Source organism: Biomphalaria glabrata, chromosome 3, assembly GCF_947242115.1.
Source record: "Biomphalaria glabrata chromosome 3, xgBioGlab47.1, whole genome shotgun sequence".
Classification (NCBI taxonomy): domain Eukaryota; kingdom Metazoa; phylum Mollusca; class Gastropoda; family Planorbidae; genus Biomphalaria; species Biomphalaria glabrata.
Window position 1 is genome coordinate 12,606,542 of NC_074713.1, and position 14,573 is coordinate 12,621,114.

Genomic DNA, 14,573 nt, shown 5'->3' on the forward strand with positions numbered 1-14,573 from the left:
TGCACTTGGAATTAGATTATACTTTATTAATGAAATATAAGAGGCTCAAATCTGTGTTATTCACTAGTTTAGACAATAACCTATAAAATGCTTAATGGGTATTTCTTTTTAAAGTTAATTACGTTTTTTAAAATTTTAATGAAAATATCACATTTTTGTTTTCACCAATACAGAAGTTAGGATAGAGTACAAAGGTTCAATTTTTTTTTTTCATATTAGATATCATGCCTGGCTATATATAATTCTACCAAGTTTTATCGCTGTGAGAATATCGCTGTAAGTCTCTCACAGCGTTTAAAAAGTGGAAAATGCCACTTAACAAAGATAATAATGGCCATGTACACTTTTGGTGATAGTCTATATAGAAAATTTTTTGTTACAAAAAAACAGTCAGGCTTTGTAAAGCCTACTATTCTGCATATATTTTAATTTTTTTTGTTTATTTCAAATTCACTAGATGGAGTCTACATACCGATTTTTCAAAAAAAATTCTTTCATAACTTTTGATTACAATTTTTAAACAGTTGCTCAATAGTTGGTCAAGGGACATTACTCTGACACCAAATTAGCTAAGACAAAACGATCATCGGATATTTCTTGTTGCTCAAGAGTGTCAAGACCCCATAGTTTCTTAATTTCCTTAAATACTTACACTCTAAACTAGTAAGAATCATAAATACTAATGAAATCAGCTTTGTGAGCTAGAAATTTACTACTAATACTAGATCTACTATTAAATGTCTTAACTAATAAGTAAATCTATCATCTATTAAACTCAATCTGAACTTTGAACTTTTGACCTGGGGTGTGTGTGTGTCTTTCCTAGCCTACCCCTGCTTAGCCATTGACATCCCCTGGCCTGATTAGCCAGTGACATCACCTTCTCAGTGTTAATTTTGTTAAGGTAAAAAAGGACGAAAAAAAAAACATAACTTTCTAACTGCTGCACACACAGTCATAATTTATACATCATTAGAAAGCTCTAATGAAGTACTTTAATGATGTATTCATAAAAGAAATTATTTTTAAAGATTTTTTTTTCACATACCTACAATGACCCAAAGATAGATTCACAGTACCATCGCAAACCATCTTTTTGTTTGATTCAAATGTTGATGTTCTATCTTTTTTTGATGTGTGACTTTGCTTGTATATCAGATTTGAATTGTAGAATCGTAGACTTAAAAAAAGATTACTACATATTTGCTTATTAAAAAAAAAACATACAAAATTGGGTCTTACATTTTTTTTCTCTAGTGTACATACTAGTTTTAAAAAAAACAAACAATTCTGATTATTTGTTGAACTAATTACTTCTGCTGTAACTACATTTCTATAAGAGATACACAAGTGATGTCTGACTAGCCATCAAAATAGAAAACTTAAATGTTTTCGAAAGCATGTGGTTGCATGCAGTAAGCTCTACTTTACATTTGTTTCTCTGATCATTAGTTTTCTTTTATTAGTGCACAAAAGGAACTTAGGCCTAAATATTTTTTTCTGATTTGTGGACAAATAATATGTGAACACATTTGCTATATTTTCAAGTTTTTTTTAGTTAGTATTAAATTTGTTAGATTTTATCTTATAATTTAGTTTTAAACCTTAATGAACACTTGTTTCTAAGATTGTTATATTTTATCTTGACAAGTGTTTCTGCCCCTATAAATATAAATATTGATCCCATGAGTAATCCCACTAACTTTATTTGACTCAACAGACACACTAGAAGAGGAGACAGAGGAAGATAGAGGTGTGTCTGAATGTTGTGACAATGTATTGTTGTTTTTTTTTTGTCATGTGCTCTGTCATCCCTGATTGTCTACCTTGCAGAAAAAAATGTTCATGTTATTCCTCTGACTTCTGGTTCATTATTAATTGTTGTCCTAGCACCTTACAGTGGAAACATCATGTATGCAGACTTTTGAAGTATCTTCTGTGTGTGTGTATGCTGAATTTAGTTTCAATAGTATTTATTCTTATTTCTGTATTTGGTCCTGTATTAAGAGAACAACAAAAAAAAAATCTGTACATGTACAAATGTTGCCTTGTTGTAGTATTGAATTGTGTAGAGATTATGTGCTTGAAATTGTGAAACCTCTTTTTCTCTCTCTTGCAATGAAAACTAATTTTGTTTTGCTTTTGTAGTGCTCATAGTATCTCTATTTCCTAAGTACTATTGAAGTATGGAGGAGGATTTATCCTGAAAATACTTCATTTTTATTTTTCAGGATATCTTAATACAATTTTTCGTAATGTCTGATATCAAAATTTTGTTGCATCAAACCTATGACCAATGTGTATTTCACAATTATTTTTATTTAAGTGATGTCAACTTCTCTTGCTCGTTTATAGCACCTCTCTCATTTCTAATCAAGTCTATAACTACTTTGTGTTTCAACAGACGTGGTCGAAGATGAAACAGAGCAGAGGAAAGGTGTGTCCTCTCTCATTCATTTCATTTTTTTTTTCTTGAGTGCTTTTCTTAAATTTGGTGGATCTTATATTTTGCTTTAGCTCAGTAGATTTCTTTCTTTGCTTTGGGACATTTTGAGAATGCGCTTGTTTTTATACTTCATTTTAATTGCTAATATATATATAAATATAGTTTTATTCTGCTTAATATAACTACAGGCCAGTATGAAGCATTTTTTTCCCATTTGATGTAAAAAATTCTTTTTATTTCCTTTTTTTTTTTTTCTGTGTATAAAAAAGTTGGGTAGATGGTAACAGTATCATACTTATATGTATTAACACATTTACTTGGCTCTTACAAACAAAATAACATTCTTTTGGAACCTTTGAGTATTTCTTTCAATCTTGTACTTAATTAAAAAGAAAAGGTGTTTTTTTTTAATACTTTGAGTAATAAAATGGAACAGGGTTTGGTTTCATTTTAACTGTTTTTCATACCTTTATATTTATATAAGTATATTTTGTTGTTTAGTTGCTTAAAAATCATTGATCTGAAAAAAATATATTTATATATATAGACCTGTAATTGATATTGACTGTCATGATTAATGTTCATAACCTATATTGCTGAAAAAAAGGCTTACTTCTTACTCTGTTAAAATGAATGGGATATTATTTTGTGTGCAGTCTACCTAGATTTTATAACACTTTTTTTGCTTAGCTGTGACAACTTAACATCTCCACCATAACATTAATTAAAAAGTAACTTTAATTTCTTAATGGTCACTTTTCTACAAGAAAACATTTACATAAAAATAACATACTCACAACTTTATTGACTTATTAATACTTTGAAGTCATTTTTAGTACTCTGGTCTTCACATGTTCACTGCTATAAAAGAAAGTGAAATCCATAATGGCTGGATTGATCTTTTCTATTATATTCAATTTCCATTCTGCTAAATTTCTCAGGTCATAAAACTACTATGGATTATATTCTTGTCTACATTTAGATTTAACTGAATTCTTCTAAGTAATGTACTGACAGGTTTTCATAATATCATCCATCAGGTTCAAAGTAGTTGGACCTTACTTAAGTTACTTTTATATTAAAGTGTGTAGTAATCTTAGGATCATTAGTGGCAATGACTGGTTTTCAGTTTACATTTGCATTAATTTGTTTCTAGCCAATGGTGATGAAGGAAAACATAGCATTTGTATTGTACATTTTCATTTTATTTACTATTTTGTGAAATTTTCAGGCTTTTCCTATGTATGTCAAATTACTTATGTATGAGTCTTTGCATGTTAAGTTTGTTGGATATTTTTTTTCCTACACAGCTCAGAAAAATGCTTTCTCATCATGTGCATGTCTGAAAGTCAACTTAAGTAATAACTTAATTCTAGACCAGAGTTGTTTTGAAATTTGTGTTGCTTATGAAGGATTGCCTTTTTATTTATTTTTTATTTGGTCAATCTGCACATTTCAATGTTTAAAATTTTTTTGGTTCATTATTTTTCTGTAACATTTAGCCTTTTGCTATTAGCTTCATCAAATATTTGATTCCTAATGAAACATTCTTAATACAATTTTGAGATGTTAATTGTTACACTAGTGTTTTTATATATATATATATAAACAAACACTGATGTAACACATAACATCTCAAAATTGCATTAAGAATGTTTCATATATATATATATGTCACAGCTGGGACTGCGCAGCACCGGGAAATACTGCATTCCTCACTAATCTTTGGACTCGAAGATTAGCCTTATTATTATTATTATTATATATATATATATATATATATATATATATATATATATATATATATATATATATATATATATATATATGTTTGGCTAATTAATGCAGCTTTTTCATTTTGATTTGATTAATTTGGGTTAAGATTTGTATGCTATCTTTATTATTATTTTACTTGTCAGTATAATTAAATCATGACTAGAGAATAAAATGGCATTAATTAAAGTAACAAAGCTTAATTTAAAAACAAAAATAAAAAATCTACTTAGTTAAAAAGCTCTTTCAAATACTAACAGGAATTTTTTTTTTTCAAACAGAAGTAGATGAAAGCTCGTCACCTTTGGAAGATGGTGATGTTAAAGAAAGTACGGGTAAAGTAACAGCTGTGGAAGAAAATGGCACAGACACCACCACAAATGGTAATAATAACAATAATAACCATGGTGGTCGGGGAATGGAAGAAATCCCTGAAAAATTGCGCCATCAGTTAAAACATCGAGAGTTATTTCTGTCCCGGCAAGTAGAGACTTTGCCTGCCACTCACATTCGAGGCAAATGTTGTGTTACGCTGCTCAATGAAACTGAATCCCTTCTTTCCTACCTGAATAAAGAAGTAAGTCATTTGGAAACACACACTATTAGTTTATACTTCTGTTTGATGTGGAATCTTTTTTTAAACATCTCTTTTATGTCCCCAGGATACATTTTTTTACTCATTGGTCTACGATCCTCAACAAAAGACATTACTAGCTGACAAAGGGGAAATTCGTGTTGGTTCTAAATATCAAGCTGAAACTATTCCCAGAGTTTATATTGATAAAGGTTGGTAGTTGATTGTTTAGATATTTGTCTTAATTTACACAGACAAAATAATTTAATTATGATATTTAGTACCATGAAATGTACTAAATGTTTTAGTTTTCAACTTTCCAAAGCTACTGAAGATTTACGTAAATTGGAAGATTTAGAAGAGCTTGTGTGGGACCCAAACAATGGTCTTTCTGATAAGGAAATTGATCAATTTCAGATTGTTGCCAGGTTTGTTTTATTATTTGTAGGTTGAAATAGCAATTCTACTGTAGGTAAGCTCTATCAGTAAATCACATGCTTGCTTCTAAGCTACATTTATCTATCTTTTAAAGATCTGTAGGTACTTTTGCACGTGCTTTGGACTGTACAAGTACTGTAAGACAACCCAGCCTTCATATGAGTGCAGCAGCAGCATCTAGAGATATTACTATAGTATGTCAACTTTGTGTTTAGTTGGTAGACTTAGGAAACGTTTTTGCAGAAGTTTATTTTGTATCATTTAAAAAATTTTCTTTTATAATAATCAACATTTCTGATTTATTTGGTGTAATAGAAAACAAAAATTTGGTTCATTTCAGTTCCATGCAATGGATACACTCCACCGCCATGCTTATGATATTGCTAAAGCCATCAAAAGTTTAGTACCATCAGGTGGCCCTGTACTCTGTCGAGATGAAATGGAGGAGTGGTCAGCATCTGAGGCTAACTTGTTTGAAGATGCTATTGAAAAATATGGCAAAGATTTTAACGATATCAGACAAGATTTTGTAAGTTAACTCTCCACTGATTGTATACAAGTAAAAACTTTAAGAGATTTTTTAATTTCTTGTATTAAGGGGCCTTTTTTTTTTTTTTGTTTTCATCAGTTACCATGGAAATCCTTAAAAAGTATAGTAGAATATTACTATATGTGGAAAACTACAGACAGATATGTTCAACAGGTATGTGTAATGATGGTCTCCTTAATGAAATTCATAGTATTGAAATTTGTATTCTTAGTGAAGTGAAATGTTTTCCTGTTTCAGTTCACTTGACTGCTTTTAGTTTGTCTGTTGTATATCCTTAGTCAGGGTTTTTAGCCACCTTGAAAACCTGGAAAACACCTTGAATTTCATATTAAATTCAAGGCCTTGAAAGAGCCTTGAATTTAGTAAAAAACAGTGAAAAAAACTTGAATTTTAAAACTGGACCTTGAGTTCTTTCCCTCCAGATACCTGGTGTTTATTTTCGTTTTTTTCCCGGTTACATTGAGCTGACCAGTGACGACGCGTCTACACCGCCTTTCACCCACTTCACCCACTTGTAAAGCGCGACCTCGTGATTGAAAACGACCTTGGCTCAAGCAAGCATTTCACTTAACACTATTTTCCTTTCACTGTTACTACTGAAGACGCGTTAGATCTAGTCTGTAGTGACTATTGTCTATAACTAGAGCAATTAGCAGCCTAATGTGAAGGCTACGCCCCTCCGGGCCCTCCCTCGCCGAAAATCTTCTTGTTGTAACAGTAAGAGTGACTTCGCGTGGAAAGTCCGTATATTATCTTATCTTTGTGTCTTTCTGAGTATTTTATTAGATTTTGTATTTAGAGATTATGATTCAGTGCTTAAGTATAATTGCTACCGGTACTTTACTTTTGAGTCTTCTCACGATCCATCCTTCTCATCTAGCTAGAAATAGTATCTAGATTTAGATCTAAGTTAGATCTAGTGAAGATAATTCGCGCTTAACCTGAAAACTCAGTGAATTTTAGTTAATTTAAGGATCTAGATACAGGTAGGCCTACATCTAATGTGTAGATTGCTCTAGAAATACGCTAGATTCTAGATTTACGCTAAATCACTAGAATCTAGTGAAGATAATTCTCTCACAGCCGTTAAAAGTCCGCGAAGTTTAGTGACATTGAGTTAGAACCTATAGAGTCTAGATCTACGATAGATTCAGTGAAGATAATTCGCACACAGCCGTGAAAAGTCCACCAATTTAGTGACTTAATTAGATCTAGACTGTAGAAGCAGTGACAGCCGTGAAAAGTCCGCGAAGTTAGTGACAGATCTAGACTCTAGATTTACGGTAGATTCAGTGAAAATAATTCGCACACAGCCGTGTAAAGTCCGAGAATTTTAGGGACTAGATTTACAGTGATTAAGTGAAGATAATTAGAAAAAAGTCCGCGAATTTAGTGACTTAGTCTTAGATCTAGACTTAATTTACGCTAATCCAATAGAATAGAGTGAAGATAATTCTCTCACAGCTGTGAAAAGTCCGCGAATTTAGTGACTTAGATCTAGACTCTAGATTTACGGTAGATTCAGTGAAAATAATTCGCACACAGCTGTGAAAAGTCTGCGAATTTAAGGGACTAGATTTACGGTGATTCAGTGAAGATAATTCGAAAAAAGTCCACGAATTTAGTGACTTAGACTTAGATCTAGACTTAATTTACGCTAATCCAATAGAATATAGAGTGAAGATAATTCTCTCACAGCTGTGAAATGTCCGCAAATTTAGTGACTTAAATTAGAGTCTAGATCTACTGTAGATTTAACGAAAATATTTCGCACACAGCTGTAGAAAAGCTCGTAGAGTTATTTTGGTTGTAATTTACTTAAAACTGATGGAAAGCAAGTCAACTGCTATAGTAAGAATGAAATATTATTTTTACAAATCTATGTCAATTTAAGAAAATTTCCAACTTCAGATTGCGACAGTTTTAGCTGAATTACATCTCATATTTTTAAAAAGTTATTCTTCTGTAGTGCAAGCTTGTATGTGTTTTCTAATGTATTAAAAAGTTGCATTTAAATGCTTAGGATACACTAGAGATGTTTTTTTTTTTTTTTTTTTTTTTGGAGGTATGATTTCAACTTATCAGCATACATTTTAATGAGGGTTTTTAAATTTAATATTTATATATATATATATATATTCTTTTTACATATTTATGTCATATGTATGTAAATATATATACATATATATTACTTGCATTGGTGCGATGCATACCTTGAAAATCTAAAACTCTACCTTGAAAACCTGGAAAATGATTCATGAAATTGGCTATGAACCCTGCTTAGTTGTGCTACTTATATACCCCAAAATAATTACCTGACTTTGGATTCTAACAATTGGTGCAGTTAATAATATGTGTGACATTAGAGGGAACTCGGGTATGTATGACATTAAAGGGAACTGGGGTATGTGTGACATTAGAGGGAACTGGGGTATGTGTGACATTAGAGGGAACTGGGGTATGTGGGACATTAGAGGGAACTCGGGCATGTGTGACAGGGAACTGGGGTATGTGTGACATTAGAGGAAACTCGGTTATGTATGACATTATAAAAACGTTTTCAACAGACAGGTCTTAATGTTTTTCTTGAATGTAGTGAAGCACGTTGTCTGTCTGAGATCAGCGGGGAGTGAGTTTTTGTCAAGTTGTTCAGCGTGTGCTTATTTTGCGTAGAAAACATGCTTCAAAATAATGAAAGATTTTAGTCTGTGCGTGTTGCTGTTGTTGCTTTACTTCAGTGTGATTAAATGGAGACTATGTTTTTGTATTTCAGAAAAGAATTAAAGCATCAGAGGCAGAAAGTAAGCTGAAGCAGGTGTACATTCCTAATTAGTAAGTTGATTGTTTTTCTTTTATTCACTGTTTCTGTTTGTGTGTAACCTATCAGCAAGATTAACCTGAATGTTTACTTTGTGCAGCAACAAACCCAACCCAGCAGCAATTAATACCAAAGTGAATGGTACTGATGGTCCAGTCTCAGGGAGGGCTTGTGAGAGCTGCTATAGTAAGTGAATTTATTTTTTTTTTAAATGGGATATCAAAGATTAATTATAGAAGCTTCTACACCTCATCTTTAAGAATAACAAGAATTATTTTCATTATTCAGTCTTATTCATTGCTAACACAATTTCTGTAATAGAACTTTTTTTTTTTTTCAGCTGCTCATTCTTCCCAGTGGTATTCTTGGGGCCCTATTCACATGCAGTGCAGGCTGTGCAGCAATTGCTGGAGTTACTGGAAGAAATATGGTGGATTGAAGATGCCTACTCGACTGGGTATGGTTATGGTACTTTTAGAATGACAAGCATTAAGCATTTTTATATGAGTTGGAAGAAAAAGTATCCATTCCTTTTTTCCCCCCATAAGCTTGTTAAATTAAGCTTGTTAATTTTGTCTTGTTTTATTTAGATGGAGAAAGACCTGCACCAAATGCAAGACAAGGTATGCGCTATTCTAGTCTACTGCTTTTAATATCATCAGTAAACTATAACTACAGCCTAAATGGCTCCTCGAGGCGGAGAGCCCGGCCCTCTACCTGCACAGCGGGATTCCACAGGCAGGACGCCACATCTATTAGAATCTTTACTGAACTTCAACATAGATGAGGTTGCGTGTCAATGAGTTATGCGCCAGGAGGCCCATTGACTTCGACTTCAGCCTGCCGTCTTTTTTGGGTGTGCTCCCATAGCCTTTGATCATCCAAGATCATCTGCAAGTTAGCAGGTGTTTATTTTCGGAGTTTTCTCTCCTAGATGAACTGCTATCCCTAGCTAACGAGCTTCATCTACCCGGGTTTAGAGTTAGAGCACCCTATACTTGCTTTTTGCAATCCCTGAATTTTTGAGGTGTTTAGTAAGTATTCTAACCACTGGAATACTCCACCTCATCCTCCATGACTGCAAACCGGTTGGTCCGCGACTGTTTATTTGGTATTCACATCTAACCCTATATCTAAGGGTCCTTCCCCTATCCGCAACCTGGGGATACGCTTGGTAGAAGGTGGTTGCTCCCCCAAGACATAAAACAAATAACTTTTCATTAAATTGCTTCAATATAATTTCCTATGATAATATTGTTATAAATGTTATAATTTATTGGCATGTAAGAATTTATCAGCCTTTTTTTTATGATATTTTTTTTGTTTCATTTCAATTGGATTAGAGAGAGTAGCACAGATGAACTCTTTTAGAATGCAGAAATGTACTATAAGTGGTTGTGGGAAAGTAAGTAGTCTACTAGTTAAGGGATGTCATTAGATCTTAGATGATCAGTTAAGACCTCATTGTCCTATTTAAAAATATTACATAAAAACTATCACACTTTCAGGAATTCAAGCTGAAAGCTCATCTAGCAAGACATTTAGCCACAGCTCATGGACTTGCTATTCAGCCTGGAAGCCCACGACCTGTTATGAAAACTCGAGCTGCTTTTTGCCTTGTCACAACAGAACTTACCCGCTTATCTCGGCGGTTATGTCGTGACATCCTTCGCCCAAGACATGCTGCTCGATGTCCATTTACCCCTATCAATACTGCTATAATCAAACAAGAATGTAATTTGACTTTTAAAAATTTCTCTTCTTCTTTATATATAGCAAAATTTTCTGTTTTTATTATATGAACATCAGCATTACTTTAACTCTTTCAGTGCAAATTATTTTGATAGAAAAAATGGAGTTTTCCGGAACGAACACAAATTTTCAAAGGGGGTAGAGCTACTAAAACAACTATAACTTTTATATTTTATTAAATAATCTAATATATTTGATTTTATGTAAAGGAAAATGAATGGGCTACTAAAGTATAGTAAATTAAATAAATTATTCAAACAAAAACTTTTTTCATTAATTTTAAACTGAGTACGGAAAAAGAATATATTTTAAAAATTCATTAAAAATTGATATTCTGAAAGATTTAACCTTTTAATTAACCATTTAATCCATAAATATTAAATATCCACAATACTAAACACATTTAATCACTTTAAATTTCATATAAGATGAACAAATGCACTAAGAAATTGTATTATTTACCTTTTTTGGGTCCCGGGAAATAAACTGAAAAAGAGGAACCATTAACATAATGTCTATTTTTTTTTAAAAACATGTTGGTACTGCATCAAATTTACTATTAAAACAAAGAACAATCAGTCCCACATCCGGTAAATAAAAAAAAAAGAGAGAAATAAAAAGTTTAACATAAAAAGATAATAATAATAATAATAATCTTTATTATCCGTAAGGAAATTTGTGAAATAGATATTATAAACCAAGTTACTTGCTGAGAGTAACACCGCACTGAAAGAATTAATTCTTCAAAGACAGAAAAACACAGTATTTTTAGCCTCTTTTTTGTATACATAATAACAATATTTTAATAATGACCCTATCTAGGTCAGCTGCGGCTTACTGATCGTGGTAATTCCTATCAGTCTGCATTAAAGTCCAGAACGCCAACAACACTGGATCCTGTGGTTTCACGGTTGGGCATTGACACTAAACAAGAAAAGCCAAGTCTTTTAGCACGTGGCCCTCACTGTGGAGGTGGGGACCCAAGTAGCATGACCAAAGGTAAAACCTTCAACCTATGTTTTCCTACTCAACTTTAGTGATCATTACAGGCTACTGTGCTTTGTTTATAGTTTAGAATATCTCTTATTTCCTGTAAAAAAAAAAGTGGGTTCTGGTCAATTTGAATCCAGTTAATTGTTTTCTTCAGAACGGCCTGCAGAAAATGTCAAAGTGGGTTCTGGTCATCCTTCTATAATGAAAAAAAGAGGCTATGAACAGACAAATGGCATGGATTCTGGTATGTTTACTTCACATACCATCTGCTTCAATTTCTAATGAGTTATATATTTCTAAAAAATATAGAAGTAGTTATTTTAAATCATGACTTTGTATATTAAAACAGCTCCTTTAGCAAAGAGGCCAAACATGGGAGTCATAAGGCAAGCCGGAGCAGCTATTAAAACTCCTGGAGTCACAGTAAGTTTTCTTTTTATATACACACTTATAATACACCAATATTTTTGTATTGATTTGTTGATTCTATATTATTTATTATTTTTTCTACATGTGGAAGCTTTTTTTGTGTTTGTATGTACAATCAATTGCTTGGAAATGTATTTCTCACCTGGCTTTTCTTTTTGTATTACTATTTATATTCTACTCACTTTTGCATGGCATAAATGATCTTTTTTTTTTTTGCTTTGTGATGTCAACTAATCATTTTAAATTAATTTTTTTTTATTTGACTTGAGAGCAAGAATGTACTACTGTGTAGATATAATAAAATGAGTTTAGTGTGGTCACTCTTTTTATATGTCTGTTATGTTACCAAGTGATAGTGAAATTTAAATGCTAAGTTATAGAAGATGTCTTAGTAAAACAGAAAATCATATCTGATCGTACATTTTTTCCAGGACATGCTTGCTCTCAAGGACTGTAATATTCCCATGAAACATCTTTTATAGACACTATTCAGTTTGAATTTAGTTCTGTATTTTTGGTCTTCCTCATAATTTGTTTAGATGGGTGAATGATTATGTTTTGCTTTGATCCCACATGACAGTCAAGAACTCTTTGATCCAAGGCTTGTTTCTCCTATGTATTATTAATGCTCTGTCCCACTTTAGTGTTGCCAGTATCTATTGCTTTGCTCTACTCACCTCATACATGTTAATTGGATTTCACCTCATTAAAACTGGATAGTTGACTTCTTTATAATTGTTTAGTATTAGAAAGTCTGCACCTATTTAAAAATGTAACTGTATTGAAACTTACTAAAAAAAAGTTGTTTGAAAAAATGTAGATTGCTTGTAATTTTTCCCTGGAAAATACATTTCTTTCTTTTATGTAAGTCTAAAAGTTAATAAAAGCCTTAGTTTCTTTGGAAAAAAAAAACATTTTGAAAGCATTTGAACTTACTAATAAAGTAATAAATATGCATAAAGTATACAGTAAAACAGTCATAAAGCGGCTAAAGGAGGCAAACACAGCTTTTTGTTGCTGAGCTGTAAGCTTTTTAGCAGACTGTGCCAATGAGAATAGTGTGCTGCTCTCACAAAACACACACACAGTAAAACCAATGATGGATTTCAGAAAAGTGACCATATTGCTGCTTCGACTTCTTTTTCACTAGAGAGTGAGAGTAAAAAAAAAATTAAAAATTTCAAAGAATATTAAAAATATTTTTTTAACCTTAGCCTGTAACTGAATAATAGTCTCAAGAATTGTTTTCAAATTATTATTTGTTTGACTTTGTAGAACATTATTAGTACAGTAGATGGATTTTGTTGTCTAGTTTGTCTTGTGAGTAGATTTGTACTAGTTGCATGCTTCGTATTAGGTATAATTCAATGTTACTAAAAAGAAATTAATATTTATCTGTTTTTATCACCGTATAGCGGGTAAGCTCTTCACAGTTAACAGTAAAATAGTTGAACTTTGATTCATATTTCAGAAATTTAGATAGTTTAAAAAAATCAAATAGTAATAAATTCAACTTAGACTTATTGAAGTAAGACATGTTTTACTAGCTGCCACAACATGCGCAACAGTCACAGCTTTTACGCCAAATTTTATTTCTATTTTTTGCTCTCACACAATGGCCACATATGCACCTAACATTTTAATTTGAACTTTGTTTTGGTACTTATGGAGTTTTCCCTTGCTCTCACTTTTTTTTGAACTATAACATTGGCAGTATTTATAATGTGCAATTTTTCAATACATTTTTTGTCTAGTAATGCACTTGATTTGTAAAAGTCATGTATTTATTACTTACGTAGCAAGTTGAGAGTTACAGCTCTAAGAAGTGCCAAGTAATAATTGAATGATATTGAAATGTAATGATAACGAGCATTGGAATGAATAAAAAAGATACTTACATGTAAACATTATCTGCTGTGGCTTACTGGCTTTTTTTTATAGGGCAGAATTCTATTACCACAATAACTTGCAATGGCTAACTTGTATCAACATTTTTTTTTTATAAACCATCACTTTCTTGCAATGACTTTGAATTAACAAGGAGCAATTTATTTTTTCCTTTTGTTTTTACTGCAGTTTTTTTTCCACTAACTTAAGATATAAACATTTTTTGAAAGACATTATTTAGCTAAACATTTAGTTTCTATTTGAAAAGGGTTAGTGTTAACATTATAAGTCACAATCAGTGGGGGTGAAGTGCCGCTATACGGTGTTTTATTGCAGCGAGGCAGTGTTTTGAATCACAACAGCATCAATGGCCGTAGTCGATTTGCTGGACGCAATATGAAGATGCATATGGTTAGCTGGATGGATATGCCAGATGATGTATATTTTGTTGCCACAATGGCAACAAGGTGAGTGCTTCATAGGAACTACATGATTTGTACAATAATGTGTTAAAGCAGTACTATTGGTTATTTAGTTTGTACTCACTGCTGTTAAACTGATGTCTTAGTTTAAATTTCTACCTTAACAAACTGTCTGTATTATTCTTTAGGAAAATTCGGAAGCAACTCCAGATGAATGACTTCAAGCGTCTAGCACGTAACCCATGGAAGAGTCTGAATGTGAAACCACCATTGCCTTCAGGGTCCTTTGGTAATGGACATAGAGTAGGACAACAGGAAATTGTTGTCTTGGATTGAGAAAGCTAAATGTATTGCATGTCCTAAAGTAAGATAACCATTCATTCTAGCATTATTTCCAAAGATACTGCAAACACCTCAAGAGTGTTTAGATTATATTTAATGTAACCAATTATTGTAAATAGCCTTTGTTAAAGAAATGGATTGCAGCTAAT

At 32.1% G+C, this 14,573-nt stretch overlaps 1 protein-coding gene across 8 annotated transcripts in view; it reads left to right on the forward strand.

Annotated features, from left to right (window-relative positions):
* The window catches only part of LOC106062776 (metastasis-associated protein MTA3-like), a 30,197-nt gene that overhangs the window by 12,721 nt on the left and 2,903 nt on the right, over positions 1 to 14,573 (forward strand). For 2 of the 8 annotated variants that reach the window (XM_056023522.1, XM_056023527.1), the window contains exons 4-22: positions 1,721 to 1,753; positions 2,405 to 2,437; positions 4,501 to 4,796; positions 4,882 to 5,005; positions 5,119 to 5,221; positions 5,326 to 5,425; positions 5,572 to 5,760; positions 5,860 to 5,934; positions 8,555 to 8,613; positions 8,700 to 8,785; positions 8,940 to 9,056; positions 9,190 to 9,222; positions 9,943 to 10,004; positions 10,108 to 10,333; positions 11,174 to 11,350; positions 11,499 to 11,588; positions 11,694 to 11,767; positions 13,997 to 14,127; positions 14,271 to 14,446. In XM_056023522.1, coding sequence (XP_055879497.1) covers positions 1,721 to 1,753; positions 2,405 to 2,437; positions 4,501 to 4,796; positions 4,882 to 5,005; positions 5,119 to 5,221; positions 5,326 to 5,425; positions 5,572 to 5,760; positions 5,860 to 5,934; positions 8,555 to 8,613; positions 8,700 to 8,785; positions 8,940 to 9,056; positions 9,190 to 9,222; positions 9,943 to 10,004; positions 10,108 to 10,333; positions 11,174 to 11,350; positions 11,499 to 11,588; positions 11,694 to 11,767; positions 13,997 to 14,127; positions 14,271 to 14,418 — 2,156 coding nt within the window. In that variant the 3' untranslated portion in view covers positions 14,419 to 14,446. Of the gene's footprint in view, positions 1 to 546; positions 664 to 1,720; positions 1,754 to 2,404; positions 2,438 to 3,756; positions 3,805 to 4,500; positions 4,797 to 4,881; positions 5,006 to 5,118; positions 5,222 to 5,325; positions 5,426 to 5,571; positions 5,761 to 5,859; positions 5,935 to 8,554; positions 8,614 to 8,699; positions 8,786 to 8,939; positions 9,057 to 9,189; positions 9,223 to 9,942; positions 10,005 to 10,107; positions 10,334 to 11,173; positions 11,351 to 11,498; positions 11,589 to 11,693; positions 11,768 to 13,188; positions 14,128 to 14,270; positions 14,447 to 14,573 lie in introns of those variants that run through there. The other 6 variants (XR_008776913.1, XM_056023523.1, XM_056023525.1 and 3 more) reach the window with 6 other exon arrangements.